This window comes from Aspergillus puulaauensis, chromosome 7 (assembly GCF_016861865.1).
Source record: "Aspergillus puulaauensis MK2 DNA, chromosome 7, nearly complete sequence".
Taxonomy (NCBI): domain Eukaryota; kingdom Fungi; phylum Ascomycota; class Eurotiomycetes; order Eurotiales; family Aspergillaceae; genus Aspergillus; species Aspergillus puulaauensis.
The window spans coordinates 1,967,457-1,991,163 of record NC_054863.1 but is presented as its reverse complement, the minus strand read 5'-3'; the positions used below and the strand labels follow the sequence as shown (position 1 = coordinate 1,991,163).

The window sequence follows — 23,707 nt, the reverse complement described above, 5'->3', positions numbered from 1 at the left end:
TTTTTTCCCTTCGATACTCGATGAGGACAAAGCAAAAAAAAGACTAGTATTGATTGATATAGAGGGCAGGAGATAGCGAGATACCCCGTGATATAGCTCGAACTATTATATTTGGTTACAGAGGCTACTGTCTGAATTGGATTATTCTGCAATGAAGATCCCTCACTGCTCAGCCTGTGAGGACTAACTGAGCCCCGAGGCCAGCGAACTTTCGGGCGGAACCGTTGAACTAGCCGGGATAATGGATACACGTCTAGACCGCACACTATCTTACTAGTAGTTAGTACTCTGTAGTAGTACAGTCAAGGCACTGCCATAATCCCACCCAAAGTGCGGGGTGAAGCGGGGGATACGAAATGCCATAATGCCAGGTCCACAAGCCTCCAAAGGCTGGGCAATTTAATTGCTTTTCCCTCATTCTTGAATCCACGTTTTTCTCCTGGATGGCAAAGGGGTCGGACCAACTCCGCTGTTTCTCCGTTGCCCCGTTGCGACATTTCTGAGGCCTGAACCCACCGGGTCTTCTCCAATCGCCATTCGGGACCTGGAGAGCCAAGTTCCTCCTTGATCTGACTCGTCAATATATCGAGACATCTGCGCCGCTGCGGTGGCAAAGACCTCGGCGGCCCGATGTACCATGGTCTGACCGGTCTGACCGGTCTAACTGGTCCAGCAGCCCAGGAACGGAGGAAGAAGACGTTTTTTTCGGCGTCGAAGGGGGGGCTGATAAGCGATTCGTGGGCCATCACGTGATGCGCGGTTTCTGGGCCTGTTATCCTGGTTGTGCTTAGCGATGGTTAACGTGGCATAGTTGAACAGAGAATAGAGCACTCCAATGATGAATGGTCGTACTCTCGGGCTCTTTTGTGGTAGGTGGAGGATCTAAGCTGTACTCAGAGTTCAGTGTACACCCTAGGGTAGTGAAGGCGAGTGGGGGCTCGCTGGCTATCGATAACAAAGATAAGGTGTGGGGTGTCCATTGTTCCAATTCCAATGCATCATTCATTGATCATTTTGTCGGTGCAGCATTCCAATAATTCACCCGAATTATTGAACTCTGACAAAGGGGAGACTCGCAACTAAGAGCCACTCCAGCCTGGTCGCCGGTTCTGGACTTTGAATCTGAGCTCCATTTCCATTCCGCAGTCGTCTGGCCGGGTGGCCACTCAGACACCTCCTCCTCCACTTCCTTCTTCACAGTCCAACCCACCTGCAGCTTGTTCCCCAACCGTCTTCTTTTCTTCTCCTTGCCGGGCTGTTCTGTCTCTCGGTATCCCTTTGCGCCTTTTCGCGTCTCACTCCGACACCTGGGCCTCGCTTTACTGTTTCTCGAATGCCGACCATCTAGTTATCTAGTTATTCGTCATCTTGGCTTGTTCTGCCCTCCGCATCTTGGTCGGATGTTACGCGGAACGAGTCCCATGGTACGATTGTGACAACCTTTCGCCGAGCACTGAACACCACCTCTGCCAAACTGTCAACCGCCAACCGTTAACCGTCCCGTCGTAGTCGCTTGACGCCTTCTTCCGGGTGACCCCCAGCATCGCACACCTTCTTTTCACCTTCTTTTCACCTTTCGTCATCTTTTATCTTTTTGCTCCCCTCCTCTTTGTTTCTGCTCGTTCGTTCATTCTTCTATATATCTTCTGTTGTTGTCTGTGTTTGCAGCTGGAGTTTGGCGCCTTTATCTCCCGTTGATTCGGACCTTGAACATGACCATCTGAGACCTACGTCTTTGCGGGTTTCCGCGCTCGTCGCTGACTGCATTTTTCGAAAACTCTCTTGTCTGCACCTTGGTCTAGGCGTGATAATTCCATTATCCACCGAAACTTTTCTTTCCCCGCGCTCTCCGAAAAGACAACATCACCCCTGCCAACAATGGCGACAGTAGATCCAGAGATCGTGCCATTCCCCGAGGCTCCAACCTCAGCGAGTCCTAGCTCGTCAGCCGACCAGATTCCGCTCGATCGGCCTCGTAAGGTGAAAGGACGACACAAGTTACTGCAGAGTCTCCAACGAATTTCCTCCACTCCGTCATTAACCCGGCGCCACCGCTCTCGATCTGCCTCCACCACTTATCACCGACCTGGTGCTTCTCTATCATGTGTCTCACTCTCCCAGTCACCGTATGCCCCCTGTTCGAGTAATGGGAGCTCGTCGCAGCTGTATGGTGGGTTGAACGTTCATCCTGCCACTCCAGCTCCCCCGGGGTCTTATATTGCAGATGAGCACGAAGGAAATGCGCGGGTCCGTTTTGTCTCAGATGCGGCAAATGGTCCACAATCAAAGACAATTGCGCTACCTAATGAAGTGAGACCAGGATCGAGAGGATCACCACTTGCATCTGGTGTGCTCGAAAATTCCACCCCCGTCGCGAAGCCGAAGACGTTCGATTTCTGGGGGAAGATGCCCATCGAGCTCGGTATGCTCATCTTTAGCTACCTCACCCCGAAAGAGATCATCAGATGCTCCGGAGTGTGCAAATGGTGGAACACAATGTGCTTTGACGGGCAGCTGTGGTCTACCGTCGACACTGCAGAGTACTATAAGCAAATTACTCCTGATGCGCTCATGAAGCTACTTACTGCGGGTGGTCCATTTGTAAAGGACTTGAATCTCCGAGGATGTGTCCAGCTATCACACAAGTTACAGACTGAAAGTGAGAGAATCACAGATTTGTGTCGGAATGTCGTGAACTTTTCTCTCGAAGGAAGTCGCATGGATAAGACTGCGATCCATTGTTTTCTTCTCCGAAACCAACGACTGCAGTACCTCAACTTGTCGGGGTTGGAAAGTGTGACTAACGCTGCAATGAAGATCATCGCAAAGTCATGCCAAAAGCTTCGTACCTTGAATGTCTCCTGGTGTGCAAATGTGAACACCAATGGCTTGAAAAAGGTTGTCAAAGCTTGCCCGATACTGACGGATATTCTGGCCAGCGAAATCCATGGTTTTGATGACGAGGAGCTTTCCCTGGAGTTGTTCAAACGGAATACTTTAGAGCGCCTAGTTATCAGCCGGACAAATATCACCGACGAAAGCCTAGGAATCCTCGTGCACGGCGTCAACCCGGATATGGACATTTTAGAAGGCCGAGCGATTGTCCCGCCTCGGAAACTCAAGCACCTAGATCTTCACCAATGCTCGAACCTGACTGATAACGGAGTGAGGAGACTCGCGCACAATGTTCCTTCTCTAATAGGGCTCAATCTCTCAAGGTGCCCGGAATTGACCGACGATTCCATTATTCCCATCGTTCAGACAGTGCCAAATCTCACCCACCTTGAGCTAGAAGAACTGGGGAGTCTCAGCAACACGACTCTTATCGAGCTTGCGAATTCCCCATGTGCTCCTTTCCTTGAACACCTGAACGTCAGTTACTGCGAGTCTCTGAGTGACCCAGGAATGCTGCAGGTGATGAAGAACTGCTCGTCCCTCCAATTCGTCGAGATGGACAATACCCGCATCTCAGACTTGACTTTGCTAGAAGCCAGCTTGCGGGTCCGGAGGCGCGGGTACAGTGAGAACCTACCTCAGGTAGGCCTGCGCCTGGTTATCTTCGACTGTCCGAACGTGACCTGGGTTGGTGTACGACATATCCTATCGAGCAACGCCCACCTGCCCCGTCAGTACAAAGTACCCGATGCGGTCTCCATCGTCACCCAGGCCCTAAACAACACGAGCGCGGCATCCGGATCATCGTCGCCCATAATAGCATCCTCAATCACACCCCCGCCACCACCCACGATCTACCCAAACCACATCATCCAGCTTAAGTGCTTCTATCTCTGGCAGATGACTGTGGAGGAGCACACCAAGCGTGTCCTACGCGGTGACCTCGGGGCCGCCAACCGGCTCGACAAGAAGTGGTTCGACTACATGGTCGCTAACGAAGAAGCGGGTATTGCTGGTGCGGGTGCAAGAAGACGACGTCGTCGGGCAGCGGAAGCGGAACGCATTTACAACGAAGATGACGAGTATGAACCGTATGGTCTTGGATCCATGTTTGGAAGAAGACGAGCGCGGAGTGGCGGAAGCTGTACCGTGATGTAAACAAATTACATCAGCGCACAAGATACAAGGCAATGACCTTTTGTGGGTCGATTTACCTGGCCTTACTTGCTCTATCTATGCACATCTTGCTACCCTGGCAAGATGCAGGGGCTGTCTCACTGAATGCTGGTCATGCTGAGATCATCACTCTTGCTCAAACCAAACAATGGATATACTGGAAAGGAATACCGATCTGTTCGCGGGGATTCGAATTCGACGGATCCCCCCCCCCCTTTGATATGACTGATATTACGATATGACTCGCAAGATACGACTCTCCTTTTTTTTTTTTTTTTTCATTTTTTCGATTTCCTTGCGTCATGTCTACCTTAGAAGGGGCTGGAGAAGTTGGAGTTTTGATTTGGCCATGTTTCTGCTACCATCGTGTCAGTTCCAGCACGGCCTGGTCTGATACGTGGTACATATTTACTAGTAGGATTTATGTTTCCTGCGCAACGAGCTATATTAGATGAAGAATGAATTGCAACAGTATCTATTTGGGTATCCGATAAAATATCAAGCTCCAAATGGCGCGTGTAATGCTGAAATATCGACAGACAGACAAGACTCCTGAGATGCATGAGTACATAGACATAAACAATGCACACGGCGAATGTAGAATGGATATGCCCAATCTACATCTCGAAGAAACCACCATCGCTCTCATCACCCTCATCAGCCGGTGCCGGGCCACTGTGTTTCGTGCTTTTCCCTTGGCGGGTTTTGGTTTTGCTCGCCTTGACATCCGCCTTCTCTTTAGTATTAGCCTTCTTCTCACCAGCACTTTTCTTAGAACTCTCCGCCTTGTTCTTCTCTGCAGATTCCTTTTCGCCATTCAACCCAAGCTGTCCCTCCCGAAGAAGATCAAGAGTCCCACCCTCCATACACTTCTCAACAGTCCGCCACATAGCGAGCTTCTCTGCCGTAGCACTAGCGCTCAACCCATCCTCACCCTGTCTCTCTTGCTCTTCTTCTTCTTCCATATCCTGATCTCCGTCCTCATCTTGCCCACCCTTTTCCCCCTTACTCTTCTTCTTCTCCGCGTAAATCGAAATATACTTCTCCGTGAGCGGGTAATAGATGGTATAATTCAAGTTCACTCTAGCAATGTGCAGTCGCGCATCGAGTTTCTCGAGCTTCTTCTTTCTCGTTCCCTCGTCGATACTTTCATCTGTGGGTTTCGCTAGCTCATCGCGTTTCCGTGTAAGTTTGTTGACTTCCTTCGTGGCTGTTTTGCGGTCTGTAGTGAACGGAAATTAGCATCACATATAACATGGTTATTTTTGTTTTTGTTTTTTTTTTAGAAAAAAAGAGAAAGAGAAAGAGGGGAGGGAGGGAGAGATTGTGGGAAATTTCTTACCCAAAAACCGAACAAAATGATATTTCTTAATCATCCTCGACCGCTCGCGCCTTCTCTCCTCATCCGCCAATTCCTTCTCATAGCCGGATAGCGCACGTTCCTGGATGATGCGCTTATCGGCGGGGAGATCGGTTTTTGCGAGAAGGCGCTTGACATCGCGGATGCGGCGTTTGAGGTCGTTCACGGAGGGGTATTGTTTTTCTTCACGCTCTTGGGATTGGGAGGTTTTGGGTTTTTGCTTTGAGTAGGGCGTTTTGCGCTTGGGGTGTTTGGGATCGAAGTCTTTGGGCATTTTGCTTGGTGGGTGTGTTTGCTCTTGGAAGAGGGTTGGTATTTGGCGCAATATCGGTTCAACACTAGAAAGTTTTGGGATCTTTCGAATTGTATAACTAGAAGAATTGCTTGCTTGACTGCATGAGAAAATGGTCTCGACAAAAAAAGCGTGGAACATAGTCGGGCCGAGAGAGCGGAGCGGAGATTGGAATTAATGGGGACTGACTGGGTCGACGATCACTCGCCCGCTCTCACGTTCGGAGCCCGACGTTGGCTGAGCTTCATATATCTAATTGCACGTTCGAGTTCAACATATCGCTTGTCAGTCAGCTTGCTGTAAGCAGTGCACAATTGTACCAGTCTTCGTAGTGCTTCTGCCGTGCCTTGCATAGATCGCAATTGCAACATGCGCGTCACTGCTTGATTCCGCGCCCAGAACCCGGGCAATACCAGCAATTCGAATGGGTCTGATACGGAGTGCTTCTCCCAAGGACCACGACTAGACGAGATTTAAGCTCATTGGAAAGAAACGAAGAGCAAAAATGGACAGAGCCATCCGCTGGTCCCCATCCTCCACCAAAGCAGAGCAGCGCTTCCTGTCCGTCGACGTATCAGGCAAAGCATTCCGCTTGTGCAAAGTCACCTCCTTCGACAAGACCAGCCAAATCCTAGACCATGAAGTCCTCTCAACACACTCCAAGGTCCCCGTATTCCGGGCCTTCGACTGGTCGCCCTTCGACGAGTCTCTAGTCGCGGTAGGGCAGTCGTCCGGCGATGCAACGATCCTGCGCATGCGCGAGGGCGACGACTCGCAGGAGTCGTTCTCGTTTCCTGTAAGACACCAGCGGTACTGCAATGCGGTTTCATTTAGCACTCATGGCCTGTTAGCGGCGGGGCTGGATAGGGTCCGGAATGACTTTTGTTTGAATGTTTGGGATGTTAATCAACGGTTGGCGATGAGGGCGACGAAGGGACATGTTGAGCCGTTGAGAAAATTGGCGAGCTCGGAACCTATTACCAGTGTGAAGTTTTTTAGGGACCAGCCCGACACATTGGTCACCGGGGTTAAGGGGCAGTTTGTGAGGATCTATGACTTGAGAGGTATGCTTCTTCTCTTGGAGAAACTGGATTACCCGTGCTAGCTTGGCTTGCTAACCAGTGTAGAGGGACCTGGACTTCCGTCCCTGCAGTTTCCGACGAGATGCGTGCATAACCTTGCTATTGATTGGCTTGATGAGAACTATATTGCATCTGGGCTGACTTCCAATGATTCTACTATTTGTATTTGGGATCGGCGGGTTGGTGCCCGTCTTTCTGCCGCTGCGGCTCCTCTTGAAAACGGTCAGATGGAACCAGCGCTTGAATTCAAGAACGTGACTGCGCCTAAGTCGGCGATCTGGAGTCTCCGGTTCTCAAGGACGAAGCGGGGCTGCCTAGGAGTACTTTCAAGCAATGGCCATCTAAAAACATACAACATTGTCAAAGAATATGTGGCTGAGGAATATCGCTCTCCGATCGACCGAACGCTCGGGCAGAACTCTGTCAGCAATTATCCGGAACAAATCTACACCAAGTCCGTTCGCGATGTATTTACTCCTTTTGATCACCCTTCGCGTGGGTATGAGGAGTCCGAACGAGTGGTGTCGTTCGACTTCCTTAACATGAGCAACTCTAATGAGTCGAGTGCTCTGACTCTATCTGCAGACAACAAAATTAAAATTGTTACCGTCAAGCCTCCTCCGCCTCCGGTACGGCTATCTTCCCACGGAACGCTGGTATGCGGTGGACCTCATGAGGACTGCAACTTCAAGTCTCTTCGGCCCGTTGGAAATGAAGACTCCAACATCGGGAAGGTAGCGAAAGACATACGAGACCGGGCTTTGAAAAGACAAAATGCGCAGGATGCATCGGGTCAAGGTCGTGCAATCCTAGATAACCCTGAGCAACCTCTTTCTAGCAGGGAGGAACGAGAGCGCTTGCTGTCCGTCGGGACTCTGGGTAGTCCTTTGACCGCAGAAGAAGCATTGACTCTCTTGACAGTGAACAGGCTACGATGTAAAGAAGGATATCTTTTCAATGAAACGCGGAATAAACAACTACTTGCGGATGACCCATCACTGCAGGACTTCTGGGACTGGATCGAGCGTAAGTGCTTACAAACAAGGTGAAGTCCTATGCTAATTAATTAGGGGCTCGTATTGATTCTTCGAATGACTCAATGGTGATGAACAGCCTGGATTTGAATTATTTGGGTGTATTTGATGCCTGGACAGGAGATTTAGGTATGTTTCCGATCTCTATTAGAAACACAGAACGGGCATTTCTGTGAGTAGGCTGACTGTTATATATAGGAGCCAGTTTTGAAGCACGGTGGCTGGGTTCAAGCTCCGGGCACTATCCAGATATCAACGATACCATCGTAGATTTAGTGCATGAAAAACTTAGTCTGCCCCCAGTTGAAAACCCACCAACACGTTACTCAGAGCAAAGACGCCTCGGGTTACGGATATGCGGTGCCGCTCAGTCGCATCGTGAACTCGAAGAGCTCGTTAAGACCTTGTCTGCTGAGAGCCAGCACACAAAGGCAGCCGCTCTAGCGGTCTTCCAAGACGAGCCCAAGTTGGCATATCTAGCCTTGCGGAGCCATACGCCTACACAGGCGCATAAGCTCCTTGCAATGGCAATTGCCGGCGCCGCGAAAGGCAAGGCAGACCCTGACTGGGAAGAAACCTGTGCGGAGATTGCAAGGGAGCTTACTGACCCCTATGCACGCGCAATAATTGCGCTTGTCAGCAAAGGTGACTGGCTTTCTGTTATCCAGGAATCTACCCTTCCTCTGAAATACCGCGTCGAAGTCGCTTTGCGCTGGCTTCCGGACGACGATCTCACTACATACCTAACCGAAGCTACAAAGCGAGCTGTCCAACAAGGCAATATCGAGGGCATTGTCCTCACTGGGCTCGGTCACTCCGCGATGGATCTTTTCCAGTCCTATATCAACAAATTCAACGATGTCCAAACCCCCGTGCTCGCAATGAGCCATACAGTGCCGCGGTTCGTAAACACGGCCGCGAATAAACACCGCTTCGAGACCTGGCGAGAAGCATACCGCTGGCAAATCAACTCGTGGAAACTACAAATTGAACGCGCCCGGTTCGACGTCGGATCCCGCAAATTCGCGGCCACCTGGGACGGGCGCCGACTCATCGAGCCCCCGCGCCAGCAAGTCAGCTTAACATGCAATTACTGCACACGACCACTGACGCAGCACGACGCCTCCTCCCAACTATCCCCATCCGCCGGTGGGGAAGTCGTCCACCCCACCCCAGGCAACCCGCTAGGCACAGCCGCCATGTCCGGGACTATCTGCCCACGCTGCGGGCGACATATGCCTCGATGTGGTGTCTGCACGCTCTGGTTGGGATCCCCCGATCCAATGTCCAAGGCGTGCGTGGCGGCAGAAACAGGAACAGAACACGGCAAGCTTTCCGAAGGAGAGATAATGCGACGGTTTATTGTTTTCTGTATTAATTGTAACCACGGCTTCCATGCGCATCATGCGAGGGAATGGTTTGGCAGACACAAGGTCTGTCCTGTTGCGGAGTGTAGTTGTATTTGTGACCGATAATACCCATAGATTTGCATTAACATACTTGATTGATATTATTTCATGATTTCCTTTTCCCAATAATTGGCATAAGAAACATACTCGAGGGCTGTAAAGACAAAAGAGCGAGTCGTTGAGGAGGAATGCCGATTGACGCTGATCGGACTGAAGATCGAGTCATGGAATTTTTGTCGATGACTCGAGTGTCTCTGACAACAATACACACTCACCCATCACTGACTCACCACAGCTTCACACGCGATCCCTTTGAATCTCCCGTTGACATTCACAATCCTTCAAAATTCCTTTCCTACTCAGACTCAACTATAAAACCCCGCCGCTCCCGGCGCGCTTATCGCATCAGCTCCCCTTCCGTCCCCGACAAAATCTCCGTCGACCCCCGCATAACCCCTCGAACCACTACCACATCCATAGCAGAATGCCTAAACCAAACCATCGCGGCGGAGGTCGCGAAAAGAAACCCGCAAGTCGTGAAGTTACAATCTCAAAGGCACTGAGTCTAATACTCCGGCATGCCGCAGAGCGCGAGGGACTTAAGATCAACTCCGACGGCTACGCGAATGTCGCAGACGTTGTATGCCCCCTCTTCCTTCCCAAGCTACCAGATATCTGCAAATTGAATAATCAAGCTAATGGGTGATATTTACGAAAACAAAACAGCTCGCATGGCAGAGACTCAAATCACAAAAGGCTACCCTCAGCGAAATCCTAAACGCCGTCGAGACATCAGATAAAAAACGCTTCGCGCTGTTCTACCTCCCCTCCGCGTCTTCCTCCTCTACAGATGAGCCTCCGACAACAACCCAAGACTCTTCAACTGCAATAGAAGAAGCTGCGTCCGAATCCAACCAAGGCGAAACCGCAACCGCAACAGCTCTTGCAGCCTCAAAAACCGACCTAGATCCATCACACTATCTCATCCGCGCAACGCAAGGCCACAGCATTAAATCGGTCCAGGCCGAGTCCGGACTACTTGAGAAACTCACACTCGATGCGCTGGATACATTACCTGATACCGTCGTACATGGGACGTTTCATTCGACGTGGCCGCTAGTCCTGGCCTCTGGCGGATTGAAATGTATGGGGAGGAACCATATACATTTTGCGACGGGTCCCACACTACCAGATGCGCTGGCCGATATCACGAGAAGGGGCGAGGGAGGCGGTGCAGGTTCGGGCCCTGGTTCCAACGGTCAAGTCATATCCGGAATGCGCAGGGATGCGCAGGTTTTGATTTACATCGATATTCGGAAGGCACTGGCGGCTGGGTGTCCGTTCTGGAGGAGTGAGAATGGGGTTATTCTATCTGATGGGATGGAAGCGGATTCAAAATCATCGGCTGGTAAAAACGGTGAGAAGGTGATCCCGTTGGAGTTCTTCGATGTTGTTATTGAGCGGAGGAAAGGGTTTGGGAAGATTTGGGAGGATGGAAAGGAGATTTATGCCTTACCGGAGCACTTGACCAAGAAAGGGAATCCGAAATTGCATCAGTTTGCTCGTTAGTTAGGGTTACTAGGAAGACGACTTTAGTTACCACATCAACAGTGGATCAATTTCCAGGTATCACAAACATAAACTATATACAACGAAACCAACCTCCCAGTAAATCAAGCGCCGTTAGTCTTCGACTCATCCGCGACCAATCTTACATCGTAGTTCAGCTCAATGCCAGCTTGAGGGTCGCCCTTGCGCTCAACAAAATCAACGATCAGCGAGTCCTTCACCGCGAAGACCGAGTCGTTCGTCAGGTACGGATCCTTGCGGTCGAAGATCTGGGTTGTGAGCGGCCTGTAGCCATCGTATGTTGCCTGTACCAGCATTAGCACCATGCCCAATCAAACTTTTGAGTGGAGAAGGGGATAAACATACGATAATATGAATATGCGCCGGCCGGAACGGATGTCTATCCATGAGCTTCAACAACTTCCCCGCAGGTCCATCATCAGGAACAGGGTATGGCGTCGGCCGCAGACAGTAAAACGAGTAGAGCCCATTCTCGTCCGTCTTAAACTTCCCGCGGAGATTGAACTCCTCCTGCTCGGAATCCTGCTGCTCATACAACCCATTCGTGGACGCCTGCCACACCTCAACCACCGCGCCAACAAGCGGCTTCTTCGTCTCAAAGTCCATAACCCGCCCGTTCATGAATGCGATCTCGCCCTTGCCGTCTTTCGGGACGGTCTTAACGATGTTCTCCCCGTTTGAGCGGAAAGGTGTGTCGGCGCGGAAGAAGGGGCCCAGGATTGCGGTTGCGGTTGGAGCGTCGGTGGCTTCATCGGCGAGCTTGAATGTGATTTCATCGACGAGTCTATATTCCATGATTAGCAATCGTCCGGGCCCTCTGGAACTGTTTTTGGAGAGGAACGTACGACTCAAGACCAATAACGTCGCAAACCAACTGCCCCTCATTGCGCTTCGCATCGCTCATCTGCCCCGCCCAATTCAAGAGCTGCACACCGGCCATCCACTCGTCAATAGTGAGTTCGTTCTCGCGCGCAAAGTCATGTACATGTCGAATCAACGATGACATGAGCTGTCGGAACCGCGGGTTGACATTGTCGCCCATCGCGCTGACGACAGTGTCGGTGAAATTGGGGTCAAAGCGGTGGGTGGCCATTTTTGTTTACGTCCCTATCTAGATCTCAAAGAGGAATATTTATGGTGTAGTATAGGAGGGAATGCGGGGAGGAATGAGAAAGACGACTGGCCACTCCATGCTGGAAGCGTCGGGGTGCTTTTTATATAGGGAGCTTGGTCTTCGGCAGGAGCATCTGCCAATGAGAAAGAGTGGAATTCGAGACACACCCCAGACTCCTCATTCTGGAAAGAGACCCCGCACTTGCCTGCGGTTCTTCAGTCGGAAGCTTGCTGGTCGTATCACTGGTAGGGCGAGGCTTTTGCTTCCGACATGGAGTGGATGTTTCTTGATCGCGATCCGACGGTTCGGATGTCGGATAAGAGCACTCTCGGCCAATCAGCGCCCGTCACGATCCGCCACTATAGAAGCTCGTATGATGGACTGCATTACGGAAGTGAAGTGTGTGCGTAGGTACGGAGTCCAGGTGGTAGAGATGGTCGATCTATTTATTACTATTCAATAGCTCTGCCCAACAAACTCGGAAATCGCAATTCCAACCGAGTCAGGCGCCTCAATACAATGCCAGTGTCCGACCTCTTTCAACACCTCCATCCTCTTGTTCTCACTCGACAAATGATCAAATATGTACTGACATCCTTCCATGCTAGCCGACTTGTCTTCCTCCCCAGCAATCAGTAAGAACGGTACTTTTATCAGTGAGTAATCAATAGTGGGCGCGTTGGCGATGGCCTGGCATAGCGCCGCATATCCCTTCGGGTTCTGTCCGAGGACGAGTTCGCGGATGAACGAACGAGCTAGATGGGAGGCTGCGGACCCAGTAGCCTGGTATGGAATGCTGTTCGCCAGTGACTCCATTCCGCCTGTTGTTGTTAGCAGTTATTTCAACTTTCCTCCGAAAGATCTTACCTTGTGCCGCGGTTTCACTGCGTTTTGACATTACCGAGTGCAGAGTCTCAGTTGGATGAGTCGGCCCAATTGCGACAATTCCCTTCACACGGTCTGCATGCTCCGAACCTAAGAGGGTCACGACTAGCCCGCCCATGGAGTGGCCAACCACCACGGCCTGAGGAACATTCAATGCATCGAGAACTCCGATCACATCCACGGCGATGGATCCGATAGATACAGATTGGTCTGTGTACGGAGAGCGGCCGGAACCGTAGGTGTCCGCGGTGATACAGCGATGCTTTGGCGTCAGGAATGGGAGAACCGGAAAGTAGTAGTTCTGCGAGGAGCCTAAGCCGTGGATGAAAAAGAATGTGAGTCCGCCCGCGGGAGCTCCGTCGGGATGGGAGTCTGCATAATGTAGTTGGTGGTTATTGACTGAAATGAACGGCATCTTGGGCGTCTTGGATTCAGGTGAATGCCTGCCAGCTTGAAGATGTTAAGATGAGAGTTGCGGGGTGTTGGGGTCAAAACAATCGAGGCTGCTAAGATAAGATACCAAATGCCGACGTCATGCCCACCTAACCCACAGCTCTCCTTCCGATCGACAACTCATCGTAACATGGCGACTATTTCGGCAGATTCACCGCAAGCCCATTAATATCGTCTACAGTTTCCCACCCGTCGGATGATCGGGATAGCGATATTTCAATTTATCACCGACACTTTGCCGTCTAACCCGACGGGTCACGGAGATGTTCTCTATCCGAAGCCCACCCGCACTGCTCCGACGGATCGGAAAGCATGCATGGTTTGTATATCTCTCTCGGAGATACTAGGCCCCTTGGTTGTGGTGTGAATATATATATATATATATATATATATATATATCCAGCTCTCAAGTCGCATCCAACTGAGCTAATTCTTGGTCAAAGCTAGCCCCGGGGTCAAATTCGGGTGCAAACTCCTCTAGGAGGATTGCCGTGTCGTCTTGGAAGGAATCGCCGCTCAAGACAGTTGTAACTGATACCTGTTCTTCTAAAACAGACACGGGCTCTTTAATAATGTCCTCATCGTAGAAGGCGGAGCATTCAGAGAATTCGTCATCATCTTTCCCTTTGTCTTTTAGACCGGTCCCCTCGGTATTCGCATCCGCAGATACTTCCGCCTCACCAAGAGCCATGAACATACAGTCCAGCTCTTCATCTTCTAAGCTCAAATCCTCATCTTCAAACTCAGTCGCTACCTCTGTGTCACTGCCACTACCACTATCAGTGTGGACCTGTTCCTCTTTGCTGTCCTGGCTTTCAGGCTGAACAGATGGTGTCTTCTTTATAAAATTGAAGAGCAATGGCTGACTTGCTGGTACAGAAGGCGCATTGGGGTCCGGGATACCGGAACGGATTCGTTCCTCGCGAGCCTTTGCTTCCTTCTCCGCTTTCTTCTTCTTCTCCTGAATGCGCCGCTTCTCCTTGTCCCGGAGCTTCTGTGCTCGACGTTCTCGGTCTTGCTCACGCTCGATCCGCGCGATCTGGGTTGCCGTAAATTGAAACCGTTGGTTGCTGCGCTGGTATCGACGGCGGACGGTGCGGGACTTCTCGAGAATCACTCGCGGTTGATCGGGCATTGTTATGTTGGAGGGATAGCGGATTTTACGTCGGGGAGATAATGTAGAGGGTAGACATCGAGTAGGTGGGGTATAAGTTCTGGGAATAAAAATAGGGCAGTGAATTGAGGTCAGTGAGGCCTGCCTTGCGGTTGCCTGGAAACATATACTGCTGTGATTGCCGGAGGTAAATAAAAGCGCAACAAGGCCTGACACGTGACTGTCTACTTACGGGATCAAGACCCACTCCTATCGATAAGCAAGTTCAAACGATAAGCCTTTTCAGGACATGTCCCGCACTTTCGTTGCCTGAGGCCGAAAATCGTCATCAGAATTATCGGAGTTGTGATTGAAGACAACTCCCTTCCCCAGATTCAACAACACTTGGTCAATTACTCATATACCTCACCTTTATCATATACCCAAAATCGCCAAGATGCGTCTTGTCAAAAACAAAATCGAATATGATGGCACCGGCAGCGTCTCCCTCATCCCCGAAGAGCCTGAAGACATGGTATGTCACCCCGCCAGGACAGCCCCAGCAACCCCTCTCACCAGTGTGATACTACCAGTGGCACGCATACAACCTCATAGTCCCTGGTGATCTCCTGTATGCAACCGCCATCCGCCGCGTAACAACAACCGCCGCATCAACGGGCTCAACGAGCTCTTCGCGCGTCCGACTCACCCTCGAAATCCGAGTCAGGAACCTCGACTTTGACCCTCACAACTCTCAGCTTCACGTTAGCGGGCAGATTGTGAATGAGACGCCACATACCAAAATTGGACAGTATCATACCCTTGATCTAGAGCTCAATCGGCAGTTTACGCTAGAGAAGGGGTCAGGACCGGATAATGAGGGGAGCGGTTGGGATAGTGTTGCCGTCGAGGCGCTGAAGGATGCAGTTGATGAGGGTGGGAATCGGAGAGCGGAGGCCATAGCCGTCGTTATGCAGGAAGGTATAGCACACATATGCTTCATTGGGCAGTTCCGGACGGTATTGAAGCAGAAAATTGAGATGTCTGTTCCGAGAAAGAGGGCTGGCGGAAGTGATCATGACAAGGTACATTGATCCCTAGAGACCAAGGAACAAACACATCTAGGGGTTCTCTTTAGTGCTAACTAGCAACAGACCATGACGAAATTCTACCAAACAACACTCGACACCCTCCTCCGCCACATGGAATTCAACACTAGCTCAACATCAATGGCGACTAACGACGCTGTCCGCCCTGTCCTACTTGCCTCCCCCGGTTTCGTCGCAGCTGCTTTTCAAAAGCACATCCAATCTGTGGCAAACACAACAACCCCAGCGCTCAAGCGTCTTCTCCCATCTCTCGTCGTCGTCCACTCCGCCTCAGGCTACCTCCACTCGCTAACAGAAGTTCTCCAATCGCCTACAGTAAAAGCACTCCTCAGCGATACTAAGCACGCGCGTGAAACGAAGCTAATGGATGACTTCAACGAGCAACTACGCAAGGAGACTAACAAGGCTACCTACGGGCCGCGGGAGGTCGAGCACGCCGTTGATCAGGGCGCTGTGGGCCCTGGCGGCGGGGTGCTCATCATCTCAAACAGACTATTCCGGTCCCAGGATGTGGCAGAGCGGAAGCGGTGGGTTGCACTTGTAGATCGTGTGCGAGATGTCGCAGGGGGTGAAGTACGGGTCCTGAGTTCTGAGCATGAGAGTGGGAAGAGACTTGATGGGCTGGGGGGCATTGCGGCACTCTTGACGTTTCCTGTCAACGATGAGGATTTAGAGTCGGATAGCGAATGATAGATCAACAATCTTTTATTTCATTCCATTTCCCCCCTCTTGTTTCAATTGCTGCCTCCTACTAGAGTGATACCCATTCGGAATTTCTAAGTATAGTTAATGTATGTTGAGTAACTAGAGATCGGACACCGTAAGCGCATTGTTATATTGATGAGCGAAATACAAAACCTCGAACCAATCCGGAGTGCGAAGACTAGGGTGGACTTAGTGATAGTTACCATACATCCAACAAACACTCAGGCATCATTTCCCCCATGCGGCATGATCTCCACCATCCAGTCAGGATCCAACGGGCCAAAATCAGCCCGCAGTCCGCAGTCCGCACGATCGTTGACTCGTTCGGAGAATCCCCGACTCCAAATCCAATCTGAAGATCGCCGAACGTTTTAATTTAACAACAACCCCAACAAACTCAGCTCAGCCTTCCGAAATTTCCAAGATAGACTCTGACTAACGGACTCTGCTACGATCCGAAAGCTAAACTCTCCAGGCCAGAACAAGAACAAGAACCAGGACCAAGAAAGCACTCCAGGCACCGGGGCACCACGCGTCTCCCCATTCCCCAATCCTTTGGTATCCACTGGCCCTTGACCCAACCGGTTTGGGAATTGGAGTACGGTGCTTGTACCTAGGATAGCCCCAGTGGCAGGACCCAAAGAGCAGTTCGTCGGCGGCTCAAAAACCGTTCACCGTTCCTTATTCAGGACTTCTAACCCGCGGAACCCCGGCATTCCCCATTGGTATTGATAGACATGGAGTTGGAACCTTGAGACCAGTCTAGACCTCCGAGCGTTAAAGGCGACAGGATTATTGAGGAAATTAAAAACCGGACACGGGCCAGAGAATGGTACTTAGTCGTTGCATAGTGCATTTTTCAATACGTACATATGATTCATTAATATTTAAAAAGTTCCATTGATTGATATGGGCGGAAATGAGTGCCGTGTCGCCAAGCGCGCCGTTCAGGGACCGGCAAGTTTCGAAGGACTCCTAGCAAGGATTGTGGCTTGCCAGGAACCTGCACTGGTGTCTTGGTTGGGTTTGGTTCCTTGGGTCGAATTCAAAGTTTGGTTTCTAGTCTAGGTTTCTTTGTGAGCGGTTTGATTAAAGGGTTGATCATAAAGTGTATATTCTCAAGTAAGTGTATTGTTGCGAGTCAGTGATATAGTAACGAGCGGACGGCATGGGTATATTGTGAATCAAGCAAATTATGCAAGGCAAGGCAAAATGTGGTAAAAGCAGCCCAGAATCAAATCCCAACTATGCAAAAAATGTACGCATCATTCGCAATTTCGCATCCATGCAATCTTCCAGGTCCCAACAAGATCAAGGCTAGAAACAATGCGCCCAAAAGGAAATATGAGTAAATAATTAAACAGGTCTATGAAAATAAAAAAACAACATATTGCAATGCGGATCGCAATGGAAGTTATGTCCCCGTCTTTGTTTTCTTTTTCCCTCGGGGTGTCTTTTTTTGAGGTGCTTTCTCTCCAGTTTCTTTCGTTTCTGTTCGCCGTCGTTTGCGTCGAGGTTCTGTCGTATGTGATTGTTGAGCGTTGTCCTGCTCTTCTCTTTCTCGCTCTTCCCGTTCGCGCTCCTGTGCATCAATGTAATCTAATTGAGCTTCACATTGTTCTGCTGTAAATGTAGTTGTAGCTCCTAACTCCGCCATCTAGAATAAAGATTGTTAGCTGACGAGCCTTGCCATAGCTAATAGATCTATGAGTGCTCACCTTCTGTGCAATAAGCCTGTACTTCTCCTGCTCCCAATAATGTCTAGCGCGTAAGAGCATTCGAACCTGGAATACTCCATCGTTAGCGGAACCATACACAGCCAGAATTCCTGCCCTTCAAAAAATAAAATAAAAACAGAGCAGTCTAACCCAAACTTGCCACGGTACACTCACGCACATCATGCTCATCCCAGCGTGCCAGTCGCTCCTTGCGCCTCCGTACCTGCCGCATTTGCAGGCGCGCCTCCGTCGCATCCTTGTTGTACCTCTCGCGGAACATATCTCGGATGGTTCGCCACGAGAGGTTCTGCTCACGGAGGCCTTCGACGAAGGCGTCTTCCTCCTCGGCTTGCGGATCTCTACGCCCACGCCCAGGGGCCCGAGGCCGCTGTGTGTTGGGGTCGCCGTAACTTTGGCGTCGTTGCTGTTCTAGGAGCTGTACTCCATGTGGGTTTGGGAGGATTTGGACTGGTGGGTTATGCGGTGCGGGCTGTCTGGAGTCTCGACGTTGACGCCGCCGTGGTAATGAAGGCTGTGGGGAGATGGTTTCTTCTCGTAAGCTGGTGTAGCTAGTCGGTGCGATGCCCAGGCCGAAGCTCGCGTCCCGCGTGAGTTCGCTGGGGAAAGGGGTGGTAATGCCCAGGCCATGGTGGGCGATGGCAGAGTCGGAGACGGGGTATTGGTATTCTTGTTGTTGGGAGTGGTTGCTGAGGACTGGGCTGGTGCGGGTGTGGGCGTGGGCGTACGAGCTGTCCGGGAGGCTGATTGGTGTGAGGATGGCGGGATTTTGGTATGCTGATGCATTGTATGGATGAGTGACTGGTCCGTAGGGGGACTGTGCGTGGTGGAACCAAGGGTTGTTAGTATAGGTTTTCGCGGACAAGGTATGCTCTGTAGCTGCTTGGGTTATGCTTACACGCTCCATCACCGGCCAATGTGCGTTGATGCCCCCGTAGAATTCCTCCATTGCTTCGTTTGGGTTGCAACCACCCTGTCCAAACGACATTGGTCTGTAGTCTCCGCTCGCGGACTGACAAAACATAGAAAGGAGTCAATCAGAGTATGGCTGGAAGCGCCGGAGAGAATGTTCGTTGGTGGACCAAGAGAAGACAATGAAACACTTTATGAAACAGACAGCAGGGAGGCCTGTGTATAGGGCGGCAAAGTGTAGATATTCGACGAATGAATCGAGGTTGAGGGGATTACAAGATATGAAGTCTTCGGACACCTTGACGCCGGGTGTTGAGCTGATTCGTTGTTCGAATAAGGTATATGGATTTCAACAGAACACTTTCTTCATGAGCGCAGTCGAGGATAGAGATAGAAGAGAATCCTTAGTAGCGGCGCCGTGGACGTTCATATACTCGAGTCGACGATATCAACGAAGCCAGAATGCCTTGCGAGGCAAAGCCAGCATGAAGCTCTTGTTTCAACAACAGGCCCACAGAGCACGAAAATGTGTGATGAGTACCGCCGACCATTACCGTGCCACATGAACCTTCTCCAAACAAGAGGCCTAGGATGGAAGATGGTGTCTGCATTTAAGCGCCCAACAATACCGGGGCAGCTAGCTTTTCTAAGAGGGACGACGGGCCATTTGCAGCTTGCACAATGAGATGAGAATTAGAAAAGGTACTAGCTGGAATCTAGCCCCCAATCCTCGGGGCTCAGACTCTGCATATTATTTTTCAAGGCCCACTGCGCCCATTCTTGACAAGGGCCAAGACTGGACCGATCGAAGTCCCAGGGCTCCGGATCTCCAGGGGTGGGAACCTTGAAAGAGGAGTCAATGGCGAAGCGAGGAGACCAAGGTACAGGATTAGCGGCCGTAAGGCCAAATGAGCATCGCCTGGTTAGCGCTAACTCGACAAAAAGAGGTTACCGGCTCCAGTCTGGACTACTAGGAGCAGCACGCGGAAGCTTTTACGACAAAGGGCTTTGAATGTACGAACGTAGATCATCCGGGGCGTAATCCCAACGGCGATGAAAAGATAAATGTAGAACCGACGACTACCACAGTAGCGTTTAGCACTTGATAAGTTGACAAGCTACAACAAAGAGAACTTGGGGGTGGTGGCCTTGGAGGCTTGTAGCCCCCAAAAACCGCAGTGGAAGGCGGGAAATCTTGGTTTCATTATAAGGACTGCAGCGCAGGACGTCTGGGATTCTTGGCAATGCGCGTAGCCAGCGCACAAGACCAAACGGAAGTTTTGAAAGAAGCTTCGAAAAGAGTCCAAAACTCGAGAGTAAGCCAGTCGTTGCTCGTGGACCCGTGGTTGATCCGATCAAGGCGTGCTTCTTTTCTTATTGCGGCTGTAAACCCCATGTGGATAGGGATGCACCGCCTAGGATTAACTCGGTTTAGCGTGGCAGGGCCGCATCTCCTCGACGAGGATCGAACCATAAATGAACGCAATTAAACGCCCTGTCTGGGTCCTGTGGTTGGCGGAGCGCATCGTGGGCCTCACAAGTCTTTGCGACTCGCAGGAGTGCGAGCTGTGGCTGCCATCGCCTGGGGCGAGAAGATGGAGCGTAGGAGGCTAAGAGCGTTGGTGGAACACTCCAATTTAGTGCTTCATACTCCGTATTCAGCCATGGATGTTTTGGCATTTTTATTTTTATTTTTATTTCTTATTCACGGACCCCAGTAAGACGTAACTATCTACATACTCCGGTCCAAGCTGTCAGTATTCAAGTAGCCTGGGTGGGAGAACTAGAAGCAAGGGTCTGCGCAGACTTAGACTTTGGAAGTAAACTGGGTTCCTTCTCAGTTCCTCCGGGTGACATGCATCCACAATTCCACATCCAACAACGACCACGTGTATCCATGGACAGTGGCTGACTACGCGGCTGGCGACTCGAGGAGGCGGTCCTCTAAGGATTTTCGAGCAACAGTCTCCAATGGATAAGAGAGGGGCACGAGCTGGCGGCGAGCCCGGCGCCTAAGGTTGGAATGTCATGGACACAGTTCATGGCGGTGGGGCACGTCGTATTCAGGTAAATTTATCATTCGATCCCCAAAAACTGAAGCGGAGAACATGATGGCAGGGCTCCTCGGTTGATTAGAGACAAAGCCAGCGATCGTGACGGGATGTCCGTCGCTTCTCTCAACCGAGATCTGGGTGCACGTGATCTGTATGCACGTGGTCGTCGACCAAAATAATACAACTACATCAAACAATAATTGTCGATTAATCGTCGATTAATCGTCGGACCCGACGATGAGCGGCGCAGGGACCGGCGAATGCAAGATGCTAAGCTCATGAAACAATAGCGGGCTAAATTAGAGTATAGTAATCCGGTCTGAGCTTCCTGCACCCAGCCGGACGACCCGAAGCCGTCATTTGTCGACGTCGTCTAAAAATGAACAAGGCAGTTTTCTCTTCGTCAGGCATATTTTCTGGCCTTAGTGGCCTCAAACGGCCCCTGATTCAAATTACCTCTATCGACCCGTCCTTAGTGGTGTAATTATTGTGATTATCTTGTTCCTGATGTCCCCATTATTCTCATCCTTCTATCGTGGCTATGCCCTGGCGCAGCAATGGCTCAGACGGGCCAAAACAAATGTTCTACGAGACAACAACCGTCCACAACTCGACAACTACTCCGTACAATTGCTTCATAACTCCAGGCTTATGACTTCACCAAGTTTATATTTAGGTCTGTCTGACTGCCGACTCAACAAGTTGCCAGGATTCACCACCTACCCTCCAGAAGATAATTCAATATCGCATATCTATATTTAAATTCATATATGTGGGATGCTCAGCATATGTGAGGGGAGGACCGTGCCTGGTCAACTGGCACAGCCAGCGATCGCGTAGTCTCCCCGTTATGTGTAGAATAGCTAGCGGCGTTCATCTTCCGCGAATCCCTCCGCATCATGATCCGTCGCCAAAGAGCGCTCGTTGTGCTGGCCTTCTAATGTATCGTCGGCCGAGACGGAAATTCCCCGCGCACCCCAACGGTTATTCGTTGGCTGATGCTCGCCACTGTCATCGTCCTCGCCGTGGAGTCTCTGCTCTTCCTCATCCTCACTTCTTCGCCGTCTAATGTTGAACACCTTGTTGACAATATAACTGTTCCGGTAATCTTCCGAATCCACAACTCCTCCATTCCGGAGCTTCACGCGTTGGCGAGTATAGTAGACCCAGGCAAAGTCGATATAGAATGCGGTCTGGACGACTCCGAAGATAACCGAGATCCAGCTCACATTGTGGTCACCGCCGACTCCCCGGACGAACCAGTTTATTATGTAAAATGCTCGGTAAGATCCCAGCATCAGAAGATAGTATGAATTGATAACAGTGGGGACGGTAGTCTGGCGAAGAAGCAACAGTTGCGGAAGAACACAAACCGATTCCAGTATTATAGAGAACGTCCATAGAATCTAGTTATTCGGGGCCACAGTTAACGTCTGGAGAAAAAAAGGCGCAGCAGTCAAACTCACCTCTTCAAACCACAATGCAGGATATTTACCGAAAATGGGAATCACAATGGGCGAGAGTACGAGGCAAACTCCGACAGAGATCAAGGCCATTTTCCACGCTCTTTCCGTCTCGCGGGTTCGAGGAAACACCCTCATCATCAAAAATATAGTATAGAATGATGATATAAAATAGAAGAACTTGAAAATGACGTTATAAGGCTCTGTCCAACCGCCATGGCGAAGCAGATCAGTGTAGCGCGTAAGGAAGACCAAAGTATATAGCATCTGAGTTAAGAGGGAAACACCTGCGAGTCATCACTCTATTAGCCAGCTGTTGGAAATAGCATGCGTGCCACAAGTACCTTCAGCGCTCTTGTTTCTATGAATGGTCCAAATAAGGACACATTTCGAGGCAAGGTGAGTGATGTCCGCAAGGACACGCGGGACAGTGAACGACATGATGCGCTAGCAAGGTCTAATATCGTAATGTCAAGAGGTTATTCAGACGACCAGACAAGCTTGCCTCAAGCTTGTACCATCGACAGCTGACCGGGAGGGGCTCTTGTTGCGCGTTGCCTGGGTCTTCCAGCGACTCGATCGCAGGGTTTTAGACAGTTGCACCGTAAGAAGTACGCTATAGAGACGATATTGACGCGGCGTTCAAGGATGATGGATATCAACGACGCGAAGAGGTGAAAGCGTGCAGACCCGGGCAGCAAGCAAGACGGCGGAACGGAAATGGAACGAAGCTTGGGTGGAGACGTCGGAACCGTTGATAAGCTCAACTTCAGCTATCTAGATCAGCAACGGGAAGCACTGACTCGTCTTGTACAACAATTGAATGGGGTTTTGGCCTTGAAAGGACACTGCAAGGTGTAGCCTTACACGAGTGCTCGAGACACGCTTTGGCTCGCTCTGCTTTTGAGGTTACCTGTCAAGCTCTCGCAGGGCCGCGTGTGCATCACGTGAAACAGATGACGTCAGCTGGTTCGTGGTGATCTCTGTCCGAAAATGGAATAGTCCATGACAGCCGTGGGTGGACTTTCCTAGTGGACTTCCTAGTCGCAGTTGGCAGCGGGCACTGGCAGTTGTTCATGGTTGTGAATCCGTGGGCAAAGTAGGCATGGGTTGAACACATCCGGTCAAAAACGCCGTCGTCCCAAAAAAATCGTAAGATGTTTTGCTAAAGACTTCATGATTTAGGGCGCGACGAGGAACCGGCAAAAGCAAAGAGACTCGGCATCCCAAGCACCCGGGCCTGACGTATCATCGGCAGCCCTCCGACAACAACTCACGAACAGCACAACCAGACTTAGTTCTCTTCAAAATATGAATACCCTGCACTCGACCAAGAGGGCTTCCG

At 50.7% G+C, this 23,707-nt stretch overlaps 10 protein-coding genes across 10 annotated transcripts; 4 read left to right on the top strand and 6 right to left on the bottom strand.

Moving 5' to 3' along the window:
- Positions 1-1,878: 1,878 nt before the first annotated feature.
- On the top strand, positions 1,879-4,053 carry APUU_70738A (F-box domain protein; the record flags this gene model as incomplete). Its single annotated transcript, XM_041695643.1, has 1 exon — positions 1,879-4,053. One exon carries the CDS (start codon positions 1,879-1,881, stop codon positions 4,051-4,053), a length of 2,175 nt encoding a protein of 724 aa, XP_041561354.1.
- Positions 4,054-4,688: 635 nt separating this feature from the next.
- Positions 4,689-5,705, bottom strand: EFG1 (Efg1 domain-containing protein; the record flags this gene model as incomplete). Its single annotated transcript, XM_041695642.1, has 2 exons — positions 4,689-5,293; positions 5,414-5,705. 2 exons carry the CDS (start codon positions 5,703-5,705, stop codon positions 4,689-4,691), a joined length of 897 nt encoding a protein of 298 aa, XP_041561353.1.
- Positions 5,706-6,228: 523 nt separating this feature from the next.
- APUU_70736A (uncharacterized protein) lies at positions 6,229-9,314 on the top strand (the record flags this gene model as incomplete). The annotated part of the gene is made up of 4 exons (XM_041695641.1): positions 6,229-6,787; positions 6,851-7,831; positions 7,876-7,968; positions 8,038-9,314. The coding sequence occupies 4 exons, from the start codon at positions 6,229-6,231 to the stop codon at positions 9,312-9,314; spliced, it is 2,910 nt and encodes a 969-aa protein (XP_041561352.1).
- Positions 9,315-9,732: 418 nt separating this feature from the next.
- Positions 9,733-10,817, top strand: APUU_70735A (tRNA 2'-phosphotransferase; the record flags this gene model as incomplete). Its single annotated transcript, XM_041695640.1, has 2 exons — positions 9,733-9,888; positions 9,975-10,817. 2 exons carry the CDS (start codon positions 9,733-9,735, stop codon positions 10,815-10,817), a joined length of 999 nt encoding a protein of 332 aa, XP_041561351.1.
- A 104-nt stretch (positions 10,818-10,921) lies between these two features.
- On the bottom strand, positions 10,922-11,931 carry APUU_70734S (intradiol ring-cleavage dioxygenase; the record flags this gene model as incomplete). Its single annotated transcript, XM_041695639.1, has 3 exons — positions 10,922-11,122; positions 11,184-11,622; positions 11,684-11,931. 3 exons carry the CDS (start codon positions 11,929-11,931, stop codon positions 10,922-10,924), a joined length of 888 nt encoding a protein of 295 aa, XP_041561350.1.
- A 477-nt stretch (positions 11,932-12,408) lies between these two features.
- APUU_70733S (alpha/beta fold hydrolase) lies at positions 12,409-13,252 on the bottom strand (the record flags this gene model as incomplete). The annotated part of the gene is made up of 2 exons (XM_041695638.1): positions 12,409-12,773; positions 12,820-13,252. 2 exons carry the CDS (start codon positions 13,250-13,252, stop codon positions 12,409-12,411), a joined length of 798 nt encoding a protein of 265 aa, XP_041561349.1.
- Positions 13,253-13,696: 444 nt separating this feature from the next.
- On the bottom strand, positions 13,697-14,425 carry APUU_70732S (uncharacterized protein; the record flags this gene model as incomplete). Its single annotated transcript, XM_041695637.1, has 1 exon — positions 13,697-14,425. One exon carries the CDS (start codon positions 14,423-14,425, stop codon positions 13,697-13,699), a length of 729 nt encoding a protein of 242 aa, XP_041561348.1.
- A 415-nt stretch (positions 14,426-14,840) lies between these two features.
- Positions 14,841-16,182, top strand: DOM34 (putative translation factor pelota; the record flags this gene model as incomplete). Its single annotated transcript, XM_041695636.1, has 3 exons — positions 14,841-14,918; positions 14,977-15,468; positions 15,538-16,182. The coding sequence occupies 3 exons, from the start codon at positions 14,841-14,843 to the stop codon at positions 16,180-16,182; spliced, it is 1,215 nt and encodes a 404-aa protein (XP_041561347.1).
- A 1,429-nt stretch (positions 16,183-17,611) lies between these two features.
- Positions 17,612-18,957, bottom strand: APUU_70730S (uncharacterized protein; the record flags this gene model as incomplete). Its single annotated transcript, XM_041695635.1, has 3 exons — positions 17,612-17,854; positions 17,916-17,981; positions 18,094-18,957. 3 exons carry the CDS (start codon positions 18,955-18,957, stop codon positions 17,612-17,614), a joined length of 1,173 nt encoding a protein of 390 aa, XP_041561346.1.
- Positions 18,958-21,762: 2,805 nt separating this feature from the next.
- APUU_70729S (ER lumen protein-retaining receptor) lies at positions 21,763-22,803 on the bottom strand (the record flags this gene model as incomplete). The annotated part of the gene is made up of 3 exons (XM_041695633.1): positions 21,763-22,305; positions 22,366-22,649; positions 22,707-22,803. The coding sequence occupies 3 exons, from the start codon at positions 22,801-22,803 to the stop codon at positions 21,763-21,765; spliced, it is 924 nt and encodes a 307-aa protein (XP_041561345.1).
- Positions 22,804-23,707: the final 904 nt, after the last annotated feature.